Source organism: Cetorhinus maximus, chromosome 5, assembly GCF_964194155.1.
Source record: "Cetorhinus maximus chromosome 5, sCetMax3.hap1.1, whole genome shotgun sequence".
NCBI classification, from domain to species: domain Eukaryota; kingdom Metazoa; phylum Chordata; class Chondrichthyes; order Lamniformes; family Cetorhinidae; genus Cetorhinus; species Cetorhinus maximus.
The window spans coordinates 171894949-171912206 of record NC_135883.1 but is presented as its reverse complement, the minus strand read 5'-3'; the positions used below and the strand labels follow the sequence as shown (position 1 = coordinate 171912206).

At 47.6% G+C, this 17258-nt stretch overlaps 1 protein-coding gene across 3 annotated transcripts in view; it reads left to right on the top strand.

Annotated features, from left to right (window-relative positions):
* Nucleotides 1-17258, top strand: part of abcc10 (ATP-binding cassette, sub-family C (CFTR/MRP), member 10) — a 235541-nt gene that overhangs the window by 71431 nt on the left and 146852 nt on the right. For all 3 annotated transcript variants that reach the window (XR_013576686.1, XM_078542808.1, XM_078542807.1), the window contains one exon: nucleotides 16413-16492. Coding sequence is in view for 2 of the 3 variants with exons in the window: in XM_078542808.1 (XP_078398934.1) it covers nucleotides 16413-16492 (80 nt within the window). In the remaining variant the exon portion in view is untranslated. The remainder of the gene's footprint in view (nucleotides 1-16412; nucleotides 16493-17258) is intronic.

Below are 17258 nucleotides of genomic sequence, written 5' to 3'. Positions count from 1 at the left end.
GACTCTCTTGAACTTTGGGGATGTTACTCGTGTCTTCCACCGTGAAAACTGACGCAAAGTACCTATTCAGTTCCTCCGCCACTTCTTTGTTCCCCACTACTACTTCTCCAGCGTCATTTTCCAGCGGCCCAATGTCCACTTTTGCCTCTCTCTTACCCTTTATATATCTAAAAAAAACTCTTGCAATCTTCTTTTATATTACTGGCTAGTTTACCCTCATATTTAATCTTCTCCCTCCTTATTTCTTTTTTAGTTGTCCTCTGTTGGTCTTTGTAGGCTTCCCAATCCCCTGGTTTCCCACTGTTCTTTGCCGCATTGTATGCTTTCTCTTTAGCTTTTATGCTGTCCCTGACTTCCCTTGTCAGCCATGGTTGCCTCATCCTCCCTTTAGTATGCTTCTTCCTAGGGATGAATTTTTGCTGTGTCTCCCAAATTACTCCCAGAAACTCCTGCCATTGCTGTTCCACTGTCTTTCTTGCTAGGCTCATCTCCCAGTCAATTCTGGCCAGCTCCTCCCTCATGCCTCTGTATTTGCCTTTATTCAACTGTAATACCGTTACATCTGATTCCAGCTTTTTCCTCTCAAATTGCAGGGTAAATTCTATCATATTATGGTCACTTCCTCCTAAGGGTTCCTTCACCTTAAGCTCCCTTATGAAATCTGCCTCATTACACATCACTAAATCTAGAATTGCCTGTTCCCTAGTGGGCTCCACCACAAGCTGCTCCAAAAAGCCATCTCGTAGACATTCCACAAATTCCTTTTCTTGGGATCCACTACCAACCTGATTTTCCCAGGCTACCTGCATATTGAAATCCCCCATGATCACTATAACCTTGCCTTTCTTACACGCCTTTTCTATCTCCTGGTGTATCTTGTGCCCCCATCCTGACTACTGTTCGGAGGCCTGTACATAACTCCCATTATGGTTTTTTTACCTTTGCGGATCCTCAACTCTACCCACACAGATTCTACATCATCTGACCCTACGTCATTTTTTGCTATCGATTTAATTTCATTTCTTACTAACAAAGCAACCCCACCCCCTCTGCCAGCCTGCCTATCTTTTCATTAGGATGCATATCCTTGGATATTTAGCTCCCAGTCCTGATCCCCTTGCAGCCATGTCTCCGTGATGCCCACCACATCATACCTGCCAATTTCAATCTGTGCCACAAGCTCATTTACCTTATTTCGTATACTGCGTGCATTCAGATACAACACCTTCAGTCCTGTATTTTATGTTAGTGGGATGGTGAAAAGGGCATATGGGACACTTGCCTTTCTCAATCGAGGCATAGATTACAAGAGTAGGGTGGTCATGTTGGAGTTGTATAGAACCATGGTGAGGCCACAGCTGGAGTACTGCGTGCAGTTCTGGTCGCCACATTATAGGAAGGATGTGATTGCACTGGAGGGGGTGCAGAGGAGATTCACTAGGATGTTGCCTGGGATGAAACATTTAAGTTATGAAGAGAGGTTGGATAGACTTGGGTTGTTTTTGTTGGAGCAGAGAAGACTGAGGGGCGACCTGATCGAGGTGTACAAGATTATGAGGGGCATGGACAGGGTGGATAGGGAGCAGCTGTTCCCCTTAGTTGAAGGTTCAGTCACAAGGGGGCATAGGTTCAAGGTGAGGGGCAAGAGGTTTAGGGGGGGATGTGACGAAAAACTTTTTTACCCAGAGGGTGGTGACGGTCTGGAATGCACTGCCTGGGAGGGTGATGGAGGCGGATTGCCTCACATCCTTTAAAAAGTACCTGGATGAGCACTTGGCACGTTATAACATTCTATGGGCCAAGTGCTGGTAAATGGGATTAGGTAGGTAGGTCGTGTGTTTCTCATGTGTCGGTGCAGACTCAATGGGCCGAAGGGCCTCCTCTGCACTGTGATTCTGTGATGTGTGTAGGAATTGTGTCCAGCTGCAGCTCCTGGAAGCTTGGGTTTCAGAGCTGGAACGGCGGCTGGGGACACTGTGGAGCATCCGCAAGTCTGAGAGCATCGTGGGTAGCACGTTTAGAGCGGTGGTTACACCACAGATGAAGAGACTTGAAGTAAGGGAATAGGTGACCACCAGGCTGTCCAAGAGAAACAGGCAGGCAGATCAGGAGATCCCTGGGGTCCCGCTCGCAAATTGGTATTCCATTTTGGAGGCAGATGAGGGCGCTGGCACCCCAGGGAGTGCAGACAGATCCATGTTCCTGGCACCACAAGCAGTCTGTCTGTACAGGAGGGGAGGAAAAGAGGAAAAGCAAGAGTAATAGGGGATTCTATAGTCATGGGAATAGATAGGCGCTACTATGGCCATCAACGTGACTCCAGGATGGTATGTTGCCTCCCTGGTGCCAGGGTCCAGGATGTCACTGAACGGCTGCAGGGCATCCTGAAGGGGGAAGGTGATAAGGCAGAGGTCATGGTACATGTTGGTAGCAATGACCGGTAGAAAGAGGGATGAGTTCTTCCATCAAGAATTCAGGGAGTTCGGAAGTAGACAAAAAAGCAAGACCTCTCAGGTTGTAATCTCTGGATTACTCCCAGTGCCACGTGCTAGAGAGCTCAGGAATAGGAGAATAGCGCAGATGAATATGTGGCTTAAGAGTTGGTGCAGGATGGAGGGTTTTAGATTCCTGGATCACTGGGACCGTTTCTGGGGAAGGTGGAACCAGTACAAGCAGGACGTTCTACATCTGAACCAGAGCGGGACTAACATCCTTGCGGGTGGGTTTGCTAGTGCTGTTGGGAGGAGCTTAAACTAATTCGGCAGGGGGAGGGGACACAGAATGTTGGCAGAGTAGGGACACATCATAATACAGTAAAACAATCAACTCAGAGGGAGTACAGCTGCATTAAGTTTCAGGGGAGTAAGGCAAGGCTGGATGGCCTCTACTTTATGCCAGGAGTATTACAGGTAAAACGGATGAGTTAAGGGTGTGGAATGACATGTGGAATTGTGATATAGGAGCCATCACTGAGACATGGTTGAGGGAGGGGCAGGATTGGCAGCTGAACATTCCGGGAAAGAGACCTTCAGGTGAGACAGGGGAGGGGGTAAAAGAGGAGGAGGCATTGCATTATTAGTTAAGGAGTCAGTTACTGCAGTAAGGAGAGATGATATCTTGGAGGGGGCATCGAATGAAGTTTTGTGGGTAGAGCTTGGGAATAAAAAAGGGGCAGCCACATTGTTAGGTATTTATTATAGACCCCCAGATAGTCAGCGGGAAATTGAGGAGCAAATATGTGCACAATTTGCGGAGGTGTGTAAAAACAGTAACAATAGGGTAATTATATTAGGTGATTTCAACTTTCCCAACATTAATTGGGATAGACATAGTGTTAAGGGCTTGGATAGAGTAGATTTCTTGAAATGTGTACAGGAGAACTTTTTAGGTCAATATGTAGAGGGTCCAACAAGGGACAGTACATTCCAGAAATTCTGGGGAATGAAGCCAGACAGGTGGTTGAGGTGGTGGTGGGGGAGCATTTTAGTGATAGCGACCACAAGATGGTACAATTTAAGTTTGTTATGGACAAAGAAATAGACAAGTTGCAAAAAAATGTTTTGGACTGGGGGAGAGTGGATTTCAGTAAAATAAGGCAGGATCTGGCCAAGGCAGACTGGGAACAGCTACTTGTGGGGAAATCTACAGAAGAGCAGTGGGGGGTGTTCAAAAAGGAAATGGAGAGGGTGCAGGCTAAACATGTTGCCTCTAGGGTGATTGGAAGGAGTAACAAGCCCAGAGAACCATGGATGACCAGAGATATTCAGGTTACGATGAGAAGGAAAAGAGAGGCTTTTAGCAGGTACAATGGAAGTAAATCAGCAGAGGCATTAGTGGAGTACAGAAAGTGCAGGGTGGAGCTTAAGAAAGCAATTAGGAGAGCAAAGAGGGGATATGAGAATGCTCTGGCTGGTAAAAGTAGGGAAAATCCCAAGATATTCTATAAGTATATCAATGGGAAGAGCATAACCAGGGAAAGAGTAGGGCCCATAAGGGACCAACTGGGCAATCTATGAGTGGAGCCACATGACATCGCTAGAGTGTTGAAAGAATACTTCACATCCGTCTTCAACCAAGGGAATGAGGATGAAGGTATCGAACTCGGGGAGAGAGACTGCGAGGTTCTTAAGCAAATTGAAATAGGGAGTGACAAGGTATTGGAGGTGTTGGCAGGCTTAAAAGTGGACAAATCTCCAGGTCCGGATGATGGGTCCCAGACTGCTGAGGGAAGCAAGGGAGGAGATCGCAGGGGCTCTGACCCAAATTTTGAATTCCTGTCTGGCCACGGGGGAGGTGTTAGAGGACTGGAGAACAGCTAATGTGGTTCTGCTATTTAAGAAGGGTTGTAGAGATAAGCCAGGGGACTACAGGCCAGTGAGTCTCACGTCAGTGGTAGGGAAACTATTGGAGAAAATTCTTAAGGAGAGAATCTATCTTCATTTGGAGAGGCAAGGTTTGATCAGGGATAGTCAGCATGGCTTTGTCAGAGGGAGGTCATGCCTAACAAATTTGATTGAATTTTTTGAGGCGGTGACCAGGTGTGTAGATGAGGGTCGTGCAGTTGATGTAGTTTATATGGGTTTCAGCAAAGCCTTTGACAAGGTCCCACATGGGAGACTTATAAAGAAGGCAAGTGCAAATGGGATACAGGGTAACTTGATAAGGTGGATTCAAAATTGGCTTGGTTGTCGGAGACAGAGGTTGATGACAGAAGGGTCCTTTAGTGACTGGAAGCAGGCATCCAGTGGCGTACCACAGGGATCTGTGCTGGGTCCCCTATTATTTGTCATTTATATAAACGACATAGATGACTATGTGGAGGGTTGGATTAGTAAGTTTGCGGATCACACAAAGATTGGCCTGGTGGTTTACAGTGAGGTTGAGTGTCTTGGGCTGCAGGAAGATATAGACGGGATGGTCAAATGGGCAGATAAGTGGCAGATGGAATTTAGCCCTGAAAAGTGTGAGGTGATACACTTTGGAAGGAGTAATTTGACAAGGAAGTATTCAATGAACGGCATGACACTATGAAGTTCTGAGGAACAAAGGGACCTTGGCGTTTATATCCATAGGTCTCTGAAGGTGGAGGGGCATGTTTGTGGGGTGGTGAAAACAGCATGTGGGACACTTGCCTTTATCAATCGAGGCATAGATTACAAAAGTGGCGAGGTCATGTTGGAGTTGTATAGAACCTTGGTGAGGCCACAGCAGGAGTACTGTGTGCAGTTCTGGTCGCCACATTATGCGAAGGATGTGATTGCACTGGAGGGGGAGATGTGAGGAAAAATTTTTACCCAGAGTCTGGTGACGATCTGGAATGCGCTGCCTGGGTGGGTGTTGGAGGCGGGTTGCCTCACATCCTTTAAAAAGTACCTGGATGAGCACTTGGCATGTCATAACATTCAAGGCTATGAGCCACGTGCTGGCAAATGGGATTAGGTAGGTAGGTCAGGTGTTTCTCACATGTCGATGCAGACTCGATGGGCCTCTTCTGCTCTGTGATTCTGTGTGATACATTTGCCACCCTTCAATCTGTAGGAACTGCTCCAAAGTCTATAGAATTTTGGAAGATGACCACCAATGCATCCAAAATTTCCAGTGCCACTTCCACTCTGACTCTCAGCTCCCTTTCTTTTTAAATCCCCACTTGGACTCTCAGCTCCCGCTTTTTTTAAATCTCCTCTCTGACTCTCAGCTGCCGCTCTTTTTAAACCTCTGCTGTGACTCTCAGCTCCCGCTCTTTTAAAATCTCTGCTCTGACTCAGCTCCTGCTGTTTTTAAATCTCCGCTCTGTCTCTCAGCTTCTGCTCTTTTTAAATCTCCACCAGTCTCTCCTCTAGGTGCGGCTGACTGCCTGCCCCAGGGTCCTCCTCTTGCACTCTCCTCTAGGTGTTGCTTACTGCCTGCCCCAGGGTCCTCCTCTCGCACTCTCCTCTAGGTGTTGCTGACTACCTGTCCCAGGATCCTCCAATCGTATCCCTGTTGGGATGGGTCGCACTGAGACTCATGAAGTGGGGGTGGTGGGAAGGGAGTAAGTATAGTGTTCAGTCATGAGGCCAATGGGGAACTCATTGAAAGTCGAAGTCCTTGGGCTGTGGCCAGCTGGTTGGAATCAGAGAGTAGAGTCCTGGAGCTCTGTGGACTTCTCAGTCAAGATTAAGAGAGCTGAGAAAGTCATGGAGTGCAGCAGGCCATCATACAGTGCTATGCATGGTGTATATATTGTACTCCAGCTCCAGGGAGGGGCAAGGGATGTGTGCTCAACTGGGATAATGCACCCTGGTGTGCAGGGTGTTTTGCAGTCGCTGTCCATGGGCTTTCCTGTCTCCGTACTGGGCGGCAGATGGAATGGTTATGGGTATTGGGAGGCATCTGCTGCCTGTATTTGAGGAAAACATAACAAAGGCCGGGTGGGGGTGGGTGGTATGTGAAGCTTTCCTGGGAATGGTAGAGGTGGGGCTCCTTTGTGGGTCACCGTGTACACAGCCTTTAGATGGGGAGGGGTGAGGTCCTCATTGGACGCGTGGGCACATCAGTGTGATAGGCTTAGGCGGGAGAATAGGAATGTTGACCACAACAATTATGGGATCCAGTATGATTGGGGAGGCTGGAGATCATCCGGAGGGATCTCTACCTTCACATCGTGAGGTTCCAGGTAAATTTCACACAAATTTCTGAGAGAGGGAGCTTTGAAGCTGGTCTTGAAGTAATAGTGGAGAACCACCAACTTGCAGTCTTGAACTAATAGCGTTGTTTTAAAATGAAAGTAGAATCGATTCTGAACAGGAGGGTTCTGAGATCGTCTGCGAGTAGTGCACTGCTGGAGCCCTAGAGGGGCTGCCTCTAACTTGTTGCTGCCACAAGATTACAGTGGAGTCAGAGCTGAGAGAAAGGAGGAAGATCTCTTTGCGAATATAGTCGTTGGAACCCATGCCTTTTGCCGTGCTATAACAGGGATGTATCGGGGTCACTGGCTTAACGTTACAGTTGCTGCATTTCAACATGAACACATAGCAATGTGAAATTTGGGAATGCAGGAAACCGTTAAGGAGGCAAAAGTGTTGCATATTTGACATCGGGGGAGGCGATGGTGTCCTGGTATTTTTGCTGGACTAGTAATCCAGAGACCCAGGGTAGTGCCTGGGGGCCCGGGTTTGAATCCCACCACGGCAGATGGTGGTATTTTAATTGAATAAAAATCTGGAACTAAAAGCCTAATGATGACCATGAAACCATTGTCACTTGTTGTAAAAACCCACCTGATTCACTAATGTCCTTTAGGGAAGGAAATCCGTAGTCATTACCTGGCCTACATGTGACTCCAGACCCACAGAAATGTGGTTGACTCTTAAATGCCCTTTGAAATGGCCTAGCAAGCCACTTAGTTGTATCAAACTGCTACAAAGTCACAGGACTGCAGCAGTTCAAGAAGGCAGCTCACCACCATCTTCTCAAGGGCAATTAGAGATGGACAATAAATGCTGGCCTAGCCAGCGAAGCCCACATCCCATGAATGAGTTAAGAAAAAAAAATCCCATCAATGGAGGACTGTCATGTGCTTTCCAGAACAGGCATTCCGAATGGGCTAAATGGCATCCAGTCATTAGTCATGAGCAACTTATTGATAAAAAATCTGCCAGATCAGAGATTAGATTACTGAGCTAAATTAGGTGTCATTCAAAGCTTCTCCAACCTCTGTGGGATTCAGATGTTAAGTCTCAGGATGGCATCTTGGTCACCTGATGTGTGTGTTAGCATCTCAGATACAAGGCTGCATCAGCGACAAGGCTAGTGAGGCTGAAGCCACTATGGACCATTGCAGTTGCTATTGGTTCAAGATTGCAAGCTTCATGATGTTCACCTGTTATTTATGAATCCATTCAATCTATCATTTCAAACAAAAGGACAGAACAGTTGTGGATCCAGGGCTTAATGCTGCTTTTTGCTGGTTCTCAGGTGATACCAAGCGCAGCTTCAGGAGGAGGCACTGCCTGAGGTCTAGGGTGCAGTGGAGCCACAGCAAGAACATGACGATCAGGGAGATAGAACCAGACCATGAAGGTGACTTGCTAGGCCAAGGGTCTACTGAAGAAGACTCTCCCATTTGCACAATGAGTGAGAGACAATGCTGCTCAAGTCTGTGCTTGTCCCGAGCTCTGGTTGATTACATCTGCCACATTCTTCGGGAGGACCAAACACCCTGTGAAGTTGAATGCTACCTCCTACCAATGTCCTTGAAGGTGACCACCACATTCAATTTCTCTGCCTGCTAATCATTCCAGGGATCCACAGGTGACGTGTGCGGCATCTCGCAGACCACAACACATCGATGCATTAATGAGGTCATATATGTCCTCTACAGCAAGGTCCATCACTGTGAGGTTTACACTCGATGAAGATAGCCAGGCTGTGAGATTCAATGACCTCGCAGCTATCTCAGGCTTCCCAAGAGTGGAGGGTGCAATAGGTTGCACTCAGGTGGCTTTAAGGGCTCCATGTCAGCAGCTCCAAATATTTATCGATTGTAATGGCTTTTATTCCATCAATGTTCAACTGGTGTGTGATCATCGGAAGCAAATTTGTGCCAAATGTCCTGGGAGTTGCCAAGACTCATACATCGTGAGTCACTTCCAGGTGCCTCAGATGTTCGAAGTGCCTGAGCATCTAGCTTTAAAGGGATGACTGCTTGGGGATAAGGGGTACCCATTGAAACACTGGCTCATTACACCCATGCATCAGCCTCAGAATGCTTTGGAGGAGAAGTACAACACAGTTCACAGCTCCACACAGTCCCTGATTGAGCAGACCATTGACATCCTGAAGATGCGCTTCTGACGTTTTTTACTGCTCAGGTGGGGCTCTGCAGTACACTCCCGATAGGGTTTCACGCATCAATGTTGTGTGTTGGTCCTTCACAGACTTGCGCTGCAAAGAGGTGTTCCCTTGCCAGGGGGTGAAATGGAGGAGGATGAAAGCTCCTCGGAGGAGGAAGAGTAGTGCCAGGAACCCCAAGAGGGTGACGAGGGTCAGCTTCCAAGGATGACGCCATCGAGGAAGCACAATGTGGGAGACGTGCCCATGCCACGTTCATTGCTACCAGACTCCAGGAGGAGTAAAGTCAAGGCAAGGGGAGATGGTCACATTTCTCCTGGTCCTTAATGCCATTCCATTGCATTTAAAGGGATGTCCAACCAGTCACATCGAGAGCGAGTTCAGCATTCAGACTTTCACTTTCAAGCCTCATGATTCACCAGACCATGATCTCTAAGAAGGTCAGCGGTGTGCCCTGTATGTACTCGCTCTGGGAAGTGAAAGCTGACACAACAGCGAGAACGCTTTGGCAGCTTGATGCAGTCATCACCACATTAATGAGAAAACACAGCGGCTAGTAAGATGAGGACATGGTTGGGGATTTCCTCCTCCCGTCCATGTCTTGTCCTTTATCACTACCACTGAGGAGACACAACTGCCGTAATCCCTCAAGATTGCTGAGCTGTTCTTGCACAATGGTGTATCGAGAGGAAGAAAGGTTACAAGCTCATTGAGAACACACTTCCAATAAAGATTTTAACACATCTCCCTGACATCACACAAGGGTGCGGAAACTATTTTCAATGAGGTTGACAGCATGTGAATGTGAATCTCACAGAGGGTGATTATCACTGAGTGGGAGAATGGCTAATACTCGAAATAAGAGGATTCATAATCACAACGCATTCAGTTGACCACGCCATTCACATAAACATCAAATGTATTAACTAAAGTGCAATATTTTTACAGTGCACACCTGTGACCTAAAATTGATTTCCATGTTTCTCAAGTTCCCTAACCCTACCGCTACACCTGGGTGCTGCCCCGATATATCGCAGCAGAGGTGAAGACAACCTGCTGACTGCTACGTCCTGATGTTTGTGATGACCTTGGCAGACATCCTTTGGTGACCTGAGGCCTGGAGGGCCCCAGCATGATAAGGATCTCCTGCCCTGGAACTCAGCAAGGCTCCTTCGGCAGCACCTTCCAAACCCATGACCACGACCATCTAGAAGGACAAGGGCAGCAGATAGATGGGAACACCACCACCTGGAAGTTCCCCTCCAAATCACTCACCACCCTGACTTGGAAATATATGGCGTTCCCTGACTCCTTGAGGAGAAGAGGCATCTGGAGGGAGGTCAAGGTGCCTTGTCCCCCTCTTGCCTAAACACTGATGGTGCCACTGTGTGTGAAACCATGGAGTCCAGGGCTGAGCACAATTCCGGCAAAGCCTGCAGGACCAAGGTCTCCATGGTGGTCGCCAGCCTTTCCATGGTGACCATGAAGCGCTTGCATGTCGGAGCCATGACATCAGGCGGAACACTAATGAACTCTCCCATTGTTTGCCCTAGTCTGCTGAGTGACCACCACATCTGTGCTTGATGTTCTGCCATCTGTCGTTGCACATCCATCATTGTGATGGCAGCTGCTCGTCGAGGCTCATCATCTGACTCGGACTGAGTGGGTGCTGGTGTCCAGCAGCCTTCTGAGTGCCAGAGAGCTGGGCTGAACTTGCATCCAACTGCTGTGGAGACATGTCAGTGAGGTGTTCTCCAGTAGGTGGCCCTAAGCCTTCTCTAGAGCTTTGGCCCACCGAGATGTGTCTTTCTGCTGGTGCAGTATGCGGGTGAGTGCAGTGATGGGTCTTCCTTGGTGGCTTCCTCAGCTTCCTCATCCGAGCTGGCCTGGAGGCTGGGGCTCATGTTGATCCTCTTTGTCTGCCTGGATCTACTGGTGCCCATAAGAGGGAGAAGAGTTTCAGACCATGAGCAGGCAGATTGCAAGATTGCATGTCACTCACCTTGAATGTCAGGATGTGGTGAAATTATGGAGGGTATCATCTGTAGTATGTTGCTGGGACAAGCCAATCTCCTCTTCCCCACAGGAGTGATCCCTGTCCTTCCCAGACAGCTTGGTGGCATCCTCATCGATCTGGTTAAGGGTTCCGATGTCGGCCCTCCCTCCTCTGGTCCGGGATCTTTCCCGTTTGTTGTGGGCCAGCTTGCCCTGGATGCAGGCAAGAGAAAGGAATGTGATGAGAAGGGATGCAGCTGAGGTTGGGTAAGATGCGTGCCCCTTGGGTGGTGAACCCTCCCCAGAAGGGGCTGAGGATGGAATAGGTGGGATGGTGGTTCAGGTGAAAGTTTCCATGAGACAATCAGTGGTGATATGTGTCCCCTGATAATGGCTGTGTGAGACCCCTGAAGAGAGTAACCCTTGGATTACATGATACCATGATGAAAGTTTGATATTGGAGGGAGGAGCGGATAAAATCATTCATCCTCTTCCTGCACTGGATGGCGTTGTGGATGCTGTGGCCAACCACTCTGTCTCCTCTGCTTTGACCTCCCAGGCCAGAGAGGTGAGGCTGGTGTGCTTCCTGAAGCCATCCCTGGCGTATAGCACATCCCTATGCTCATGCACTCCTTGGATCAAGGCCTTGAGGGGCAGAAGCGGGGTGCAGCCACCTTGTTGTGCCTTGCAGCCATGTTATTCTGGTTGCCACACATCACTGTGGATATCCTGGAGACAGGGAAGCAGGGTGAATGAAATGTGTGTGCTTGGGTGGCGTTTAAAAATGGCGCTCAGACCTTTGACACCTCGGGTAATGGCGGAGCGGACAAATCAGCTCCGGACCCACCAGGTGATTTGGAGACATACTCGCCTGTTATTATAATTATTGAGCTTCCAAGCGCGGAATCGTGCGAATACCCGCCCTTCCGACCAGCGGGAAATATGCCACAGAACCTGCCTGCCAAGGCACTTAGTTTCAAAAACGGAAAGTTCCGTCTCATGTTTCTGTAATGGCGACTAGATCTAAATCATTTCCCTCTATTTGTGCCACTAATTCAACTATTTTATTGCAAATGCTTGGTGCATTCAGATAAAGAACATCGAATTTTTCACTTTGATTCCCTGCAATGACTTCATTCGCTGATGTACATTTTTTGTTAAACTCTGTGTCCCTTCCTGTCCCACTCTGCTTGTCTTTACCTACATCACTATACTGTTCCGATGCCACGACCTTTCTCTTTGGATTTCTAAGTCTCCTTGCACATGGACCCTCTTCCCCCTCTGTTAGTTTAAAGCTATATCTTTGAAGGTTGGAGGGCAATAAGGTGACCAAGAAATCTTTTGGAATACCTCATAGAGTCATAGAAGTCTACAGCACGGAAAAAGGCCCTTCGGCCCATCGAGTCTGCGCCGGTCAAACAAGTACCTAACTATTCTAATCCCATTTTCCAGCACTAGGAAAATAACTTGTTACAAGCCTACCGACTCCCACAGCTACCTCGACTACAGCTCCTCACACCCCGCTTCCTGTAAGGACTCCATCCCACTCTCTCAGTTCCTTCGCCTCCGTCGCATCTGTCCTGATGACGCTACCTTCAAAAACAGTTCCTCTGACATGTCCTCCTTCTTCTTTAACCGAGGTTTTCCACCCACGGTCGTTGACAGGGCCCTCAACCGTGTCCGGCCCATCTCCAGCGCATCCGCCCTCATGCCTTCTCCTCCCTCCCAGAAACATGATAGGGTCCCCCTTGTCCTCACTTATCACCCCACCAGCCTCCGCATTCAAAGGATCATCCTCCGCCATTTCCGCCAACTCCAGCATGATGCCACCACCAAACACATCTTCCCTTCACCCCCCCGGCGGCATTCCGTAGGGATCGTTCCCTCCGGGACACCCTGGTCCACTCCTCCATCACCCCCTACTCCTCAACCCCCACCTATGGCACCTCCCCATGCCCACGCAGAAGATGCAACACCTGCCCCTTCACTTCCTCTCTCCTCACCGTCCAAGGGCCCAAACACTCCTTTCAAGTGAAGCAGCATTTCACTTGCATTTCCCCTAACTTAGTCTACTGCATTCGTTGCTCCCAATGCGGTCTCCTCTACATTGGAGAGACCAAACGCAAACTGGGCGACCGCTTTGCAGAACACCTGCGGTCTGTCCGCAAGAAAGACCCAAACCTCCCTGTCGCTTGCCATTTTAACACTCCACCCTGCTCTCTTGCCCACATGTCTGTCCTTGGCTTGCTGCAGTGTTCCAATGAAGCCCAACGCAAACTGGAGGAACAGCACCTCATCTTCCGACTAGGCACTTTACAGCCTTCTGGGCTGAATATTGAATTCAACAACTTTAGATCTTAAACTCCCTCTCCCCATCCCCACCCCGTTTCTTCCCCCTCCCTTTTGCTTTTTTCAATAATTTATATAGATTTTTCTTTTCCCACCTATTTCCATTATTTTTAAATCTACAACTAATACCTTGTCAGTCTTTCCACCCCACCCCCATTGGAGTTGTACCTTGAGTGTCCTGCCATTCATTCTTAATTAGCACTTTTCTTAGATAATATCACCACCTTCAACACCTCTTTGATCCTTTTGTCTGTGACATCTTTTGATTATCTGCTCCTATCACTGCTTGCTTGTCCCTACAACCACCCCACCCTCAACTTCTCTCCCCCCGCCCCCCACCTTAAACCAGCTTATATTTCACCCCTCTCCTAACTACACTCAGTTCTGTTGAAGGGTCATGTGGACTCGAAACGTCAACTCTTTTCTTCTCCACCGATGTTGCCAGACCTGCTGAGTTTTTCCAGGTAATTCTGTTTTTGTTTTGAACTCTCATTTCTGGCCCATCCTTGTCCTTTTCCATAACAACCTTGAATCTAATGGAGTTGTGATCACTATTTGCAAAATGCTCCCCCACTGAAACCTCTACCACTTGCCTGGCTTCATTCCCTAAAATTAAGTCCAGGACCGCTCCTCTCTTGTAGGGCCTTATATGTACTGGCTTAAAAACCTCTTCTGGATGCATTTTAAGAATTCTGCTCCCCTTAAACCTATCACATAATGACTAACCCAGTTAATGTTGGGGAAGTTGAAATCCCCCACTATTACTACCCTATTATTACACTTCTCTGAAATTTGCCTGCATATCTGCTCTTCTATTTCTCTCTGACTATTTGGGAGCCTATAGTACACTCCCAGCAATGTGATTGCTCCTTTTTTGTTTTTAAATTCTACTCATATGGTTTCATTTGAGGAGCCTTCTAAGATGTCATCCCTCCATACTGCTGTAATTGATTCCTTGATCAATACTGCGATATACCCCTCTTTTACCTCCTTCCCTATCTCGCCTGAAGATCCTATATCCTGGAATATTGAGCTGCCAATCCTGCTCCTCTCTCAAACATGTCTCTGTGACAGCAACAACCATACTTCCCTGTGTTAATTTGTGCCCTCAACTCATTTGCCTTATTCGTCAGACTCCTTGCATTAAAATAAATACCATCCAACCTTGCCAAGCTCCCTTGTGCCTTAACTGGCCTATAATTTCTATGCCTTCCAGACTCACTTGCTCTGTCTTCTAATTTTGACTGTGCATCTCCCCCTGCTGAGCCTCCTCCCAGGACCCCATCCACCTGCCAAGTTCGTTTAAACCCTCCCCAACAGCACTAGCAAACCTGCCTGCAAGGATGTTGGCCCCATTCCTGTTCAGGTCCAACACGTCCGCCTTGTACAGGTCCCACCGCCCCCAGCAACAGTCTCAATGTCCCAGAAATCTAAAGCCCTCCCTCCTGCACCATCTCTCCAGCCATGCATTCATCTGGACTAACCTCCTATTTCTGTACTCACTAGCGCGTGGCACCGGAGGTAATCCAGAGATTACTACCTTTGAGGTCCTGTTTTTTAACCTGCTTCCTAGCTCCCTAAATTCTATTTGCAGGACCTCATCCCTCTTTCTACCCATGTCGTTGGCACCAATATGTACCACGATCTCTGTATGTTTGCCCTCCCACTTTAGAATGCCCTGCAGCCATTCAGTGACATCCTTGACCCTGGGACCAGGGAGGCCACATACCATCCTGGAGTCACGTCTACAGCTGCAGAAATGCCTGTCTGTTCCTCTTACTATCGAGTCTCCTACCTCTATTGCTCTTCACCTCTTTTCTCTCCCCCACCGTGCAGCTGAGCCACTCACAGTGCCATGAGGGTGGCTGCACTCCCCAGAGGAACTGTCACTCTCACCGTTTTCCAACACAGAAAAGCAGTTCTCGAGCGAGATGCACCCTGGGGATTTCCTGACTACCCGCCTAACACCTTTCTTCTGACTGATGGTCATCCATTCCCTCTCTGTCATAAGTTGTGGGGTGAACACGTTTAAAAACGTGCTATCCACGAAGCTCTCAGCCTCGTGGATGCACCTCAGTGCCTCCAGCTGCCGCTCAAGCTCCGAAACCCTGGAGCTGAAATAGCTGCAGCTGGCGGCACTTCCTGCACATGTGGTCGGTCAGAGCGCAAGGAGCGTCTAGGACTTCCCACATGTTGCAAGCGTTACATAACATGGGACTGAGCTGCCCTGCCATGCCTCTAATTGAAAAAAATCCCTTACTTTAAGTTAAATGCAGTAAAAAAAACCGTTAAATTATTTATGTACATGAGGAAATCATACCAAACCTTGACAAAACACTGGATTATTGCGTACAATTCTGGGCATGATACTTTCACAGTAATGTCAAGGTGTTGGAGAGGGCTCAGAACAGATTCATCCGGATGACACCAGGGCTTCAGGAGTTCAGTTATGTCGAGAGAGACTGGACAAGCCAGGATTGTTCTTAGATCACAATTTTAAGTGGAAACCTAATAGAGGCATTCAAAATTCAAAGGGGCTTTGACAGGTCAAATAAGGAGAAACTGTTTCCTCTGGCAAGCTGGTCTGTAACCAGAGGCAACAGATTTAAATCAATGGCAGGCACAGGCATAATGAGTTGAATTGGCCTCCTCCTGTGCTGTAAGGTTCTATAATTTTTACTAAAACAAGTCACTTGTGTGTTTGGCAATGTTCTGTAACAGGCTAGGTGTAACACCTCTAACATTTAAACACCTATCATGCTGCCACTTACACAGGTAATTGCAAGCAGCGCAGACACTTACAATATCTTTTTGTAAGAGCTGGTTTACATAGGAGCTTTCACCAAGGAGATACTAAATATGAGATGTGAATAAAAAGATTTTAAATATTTTCCATTTATTTCCCATCACCCAGCTATTGAGCTGTCTTGATGGAAATCTTCCTATTTTCCTCTTCTCTCCTGCTGGGGTACATCCTCATGGGTGGTGGTCTCCTTTGGTACCTCATGAAATTGGCCAGGCCAGGAGGTACAGGCTGTTTTACAAAGGAGAATACCACAGTTTCCAGTAAAGAAACCTTACTGCCGTTCCCCTGCCCCTCCTTTGCTTGTTGTAGTGTCCTGTTGCCATCTCAGCAAAGACCAGGAACCAAAGCTGTGATTTGCTGTTGTGTATGATCTAGACAATAACTTTAACAGCTGAGTCTTCTCTTTTGATTCTGTTCAATCTATCTGCAGGGGCAGCTGATAGGAGTTGTTGGAAAGGTCGGCTGTGGCAAGAGCTCCCTGTTAGCAGCGATATTGGGAGAACTCAACAGGTAATTTAGAAAATTGTGGCATGGAAACAAGTCATTCAACCCAATTGTTTTGGCTTTTACCCTTCACGCAAGTGCATTTACCCAATCTGTTCCCATATGATAACATCCCCATCCTCAATAATAGAGGAGCCCAGCGCATGCAAAAGACAAAGCTTAAGCATTTGCAACTATCTTCAACCGGAAATGACGAATGGATATCCATCCCTCCTCCCTCCTAAGATTCCCAGCATCATAGATGCCAATCATCAGCCAATTCGATTCATTCCATTTGATGTCAAGGAATGGCTGAAGGTACTGAATACAGATATGGGTCCCAATAACATAAACGCAAAATACTGGCAATCCTGGAAATCTGAAATAAAAGCAGAAAATACTAGAAAAACTCAGCAAGTCTGGCAGCATCTGTGGAGAGAGAAACAGAGTTAATGTTTTGAGTCTAAAGAGAAGTAGAAATGATGGATATTATGATGTTTAAGAGGGGGTGGAGCAGGTGAAGCAAAATAGAGGGTCAGGAATAGGCGGGAGCTCGGGAGAAATTGACAAAGATGTCATGGACAGCAGACAAAGGGAGTGTTAATGGTCGGGTTAAAGACTAAAGAAGGTGCTGATAGTGGCATAAAGGTAAGTTAGCAGAGTGTGTTAATAGCCCAAGTAGGATCAGTGCTTTGTGGAAGCACAACATCGAACCCAGTGACAGATGGCCCTGTGGGGGGAAAAGGAATAAAAAAAATCTTAAAAATGAAAAAAATAATGAATACATATATAA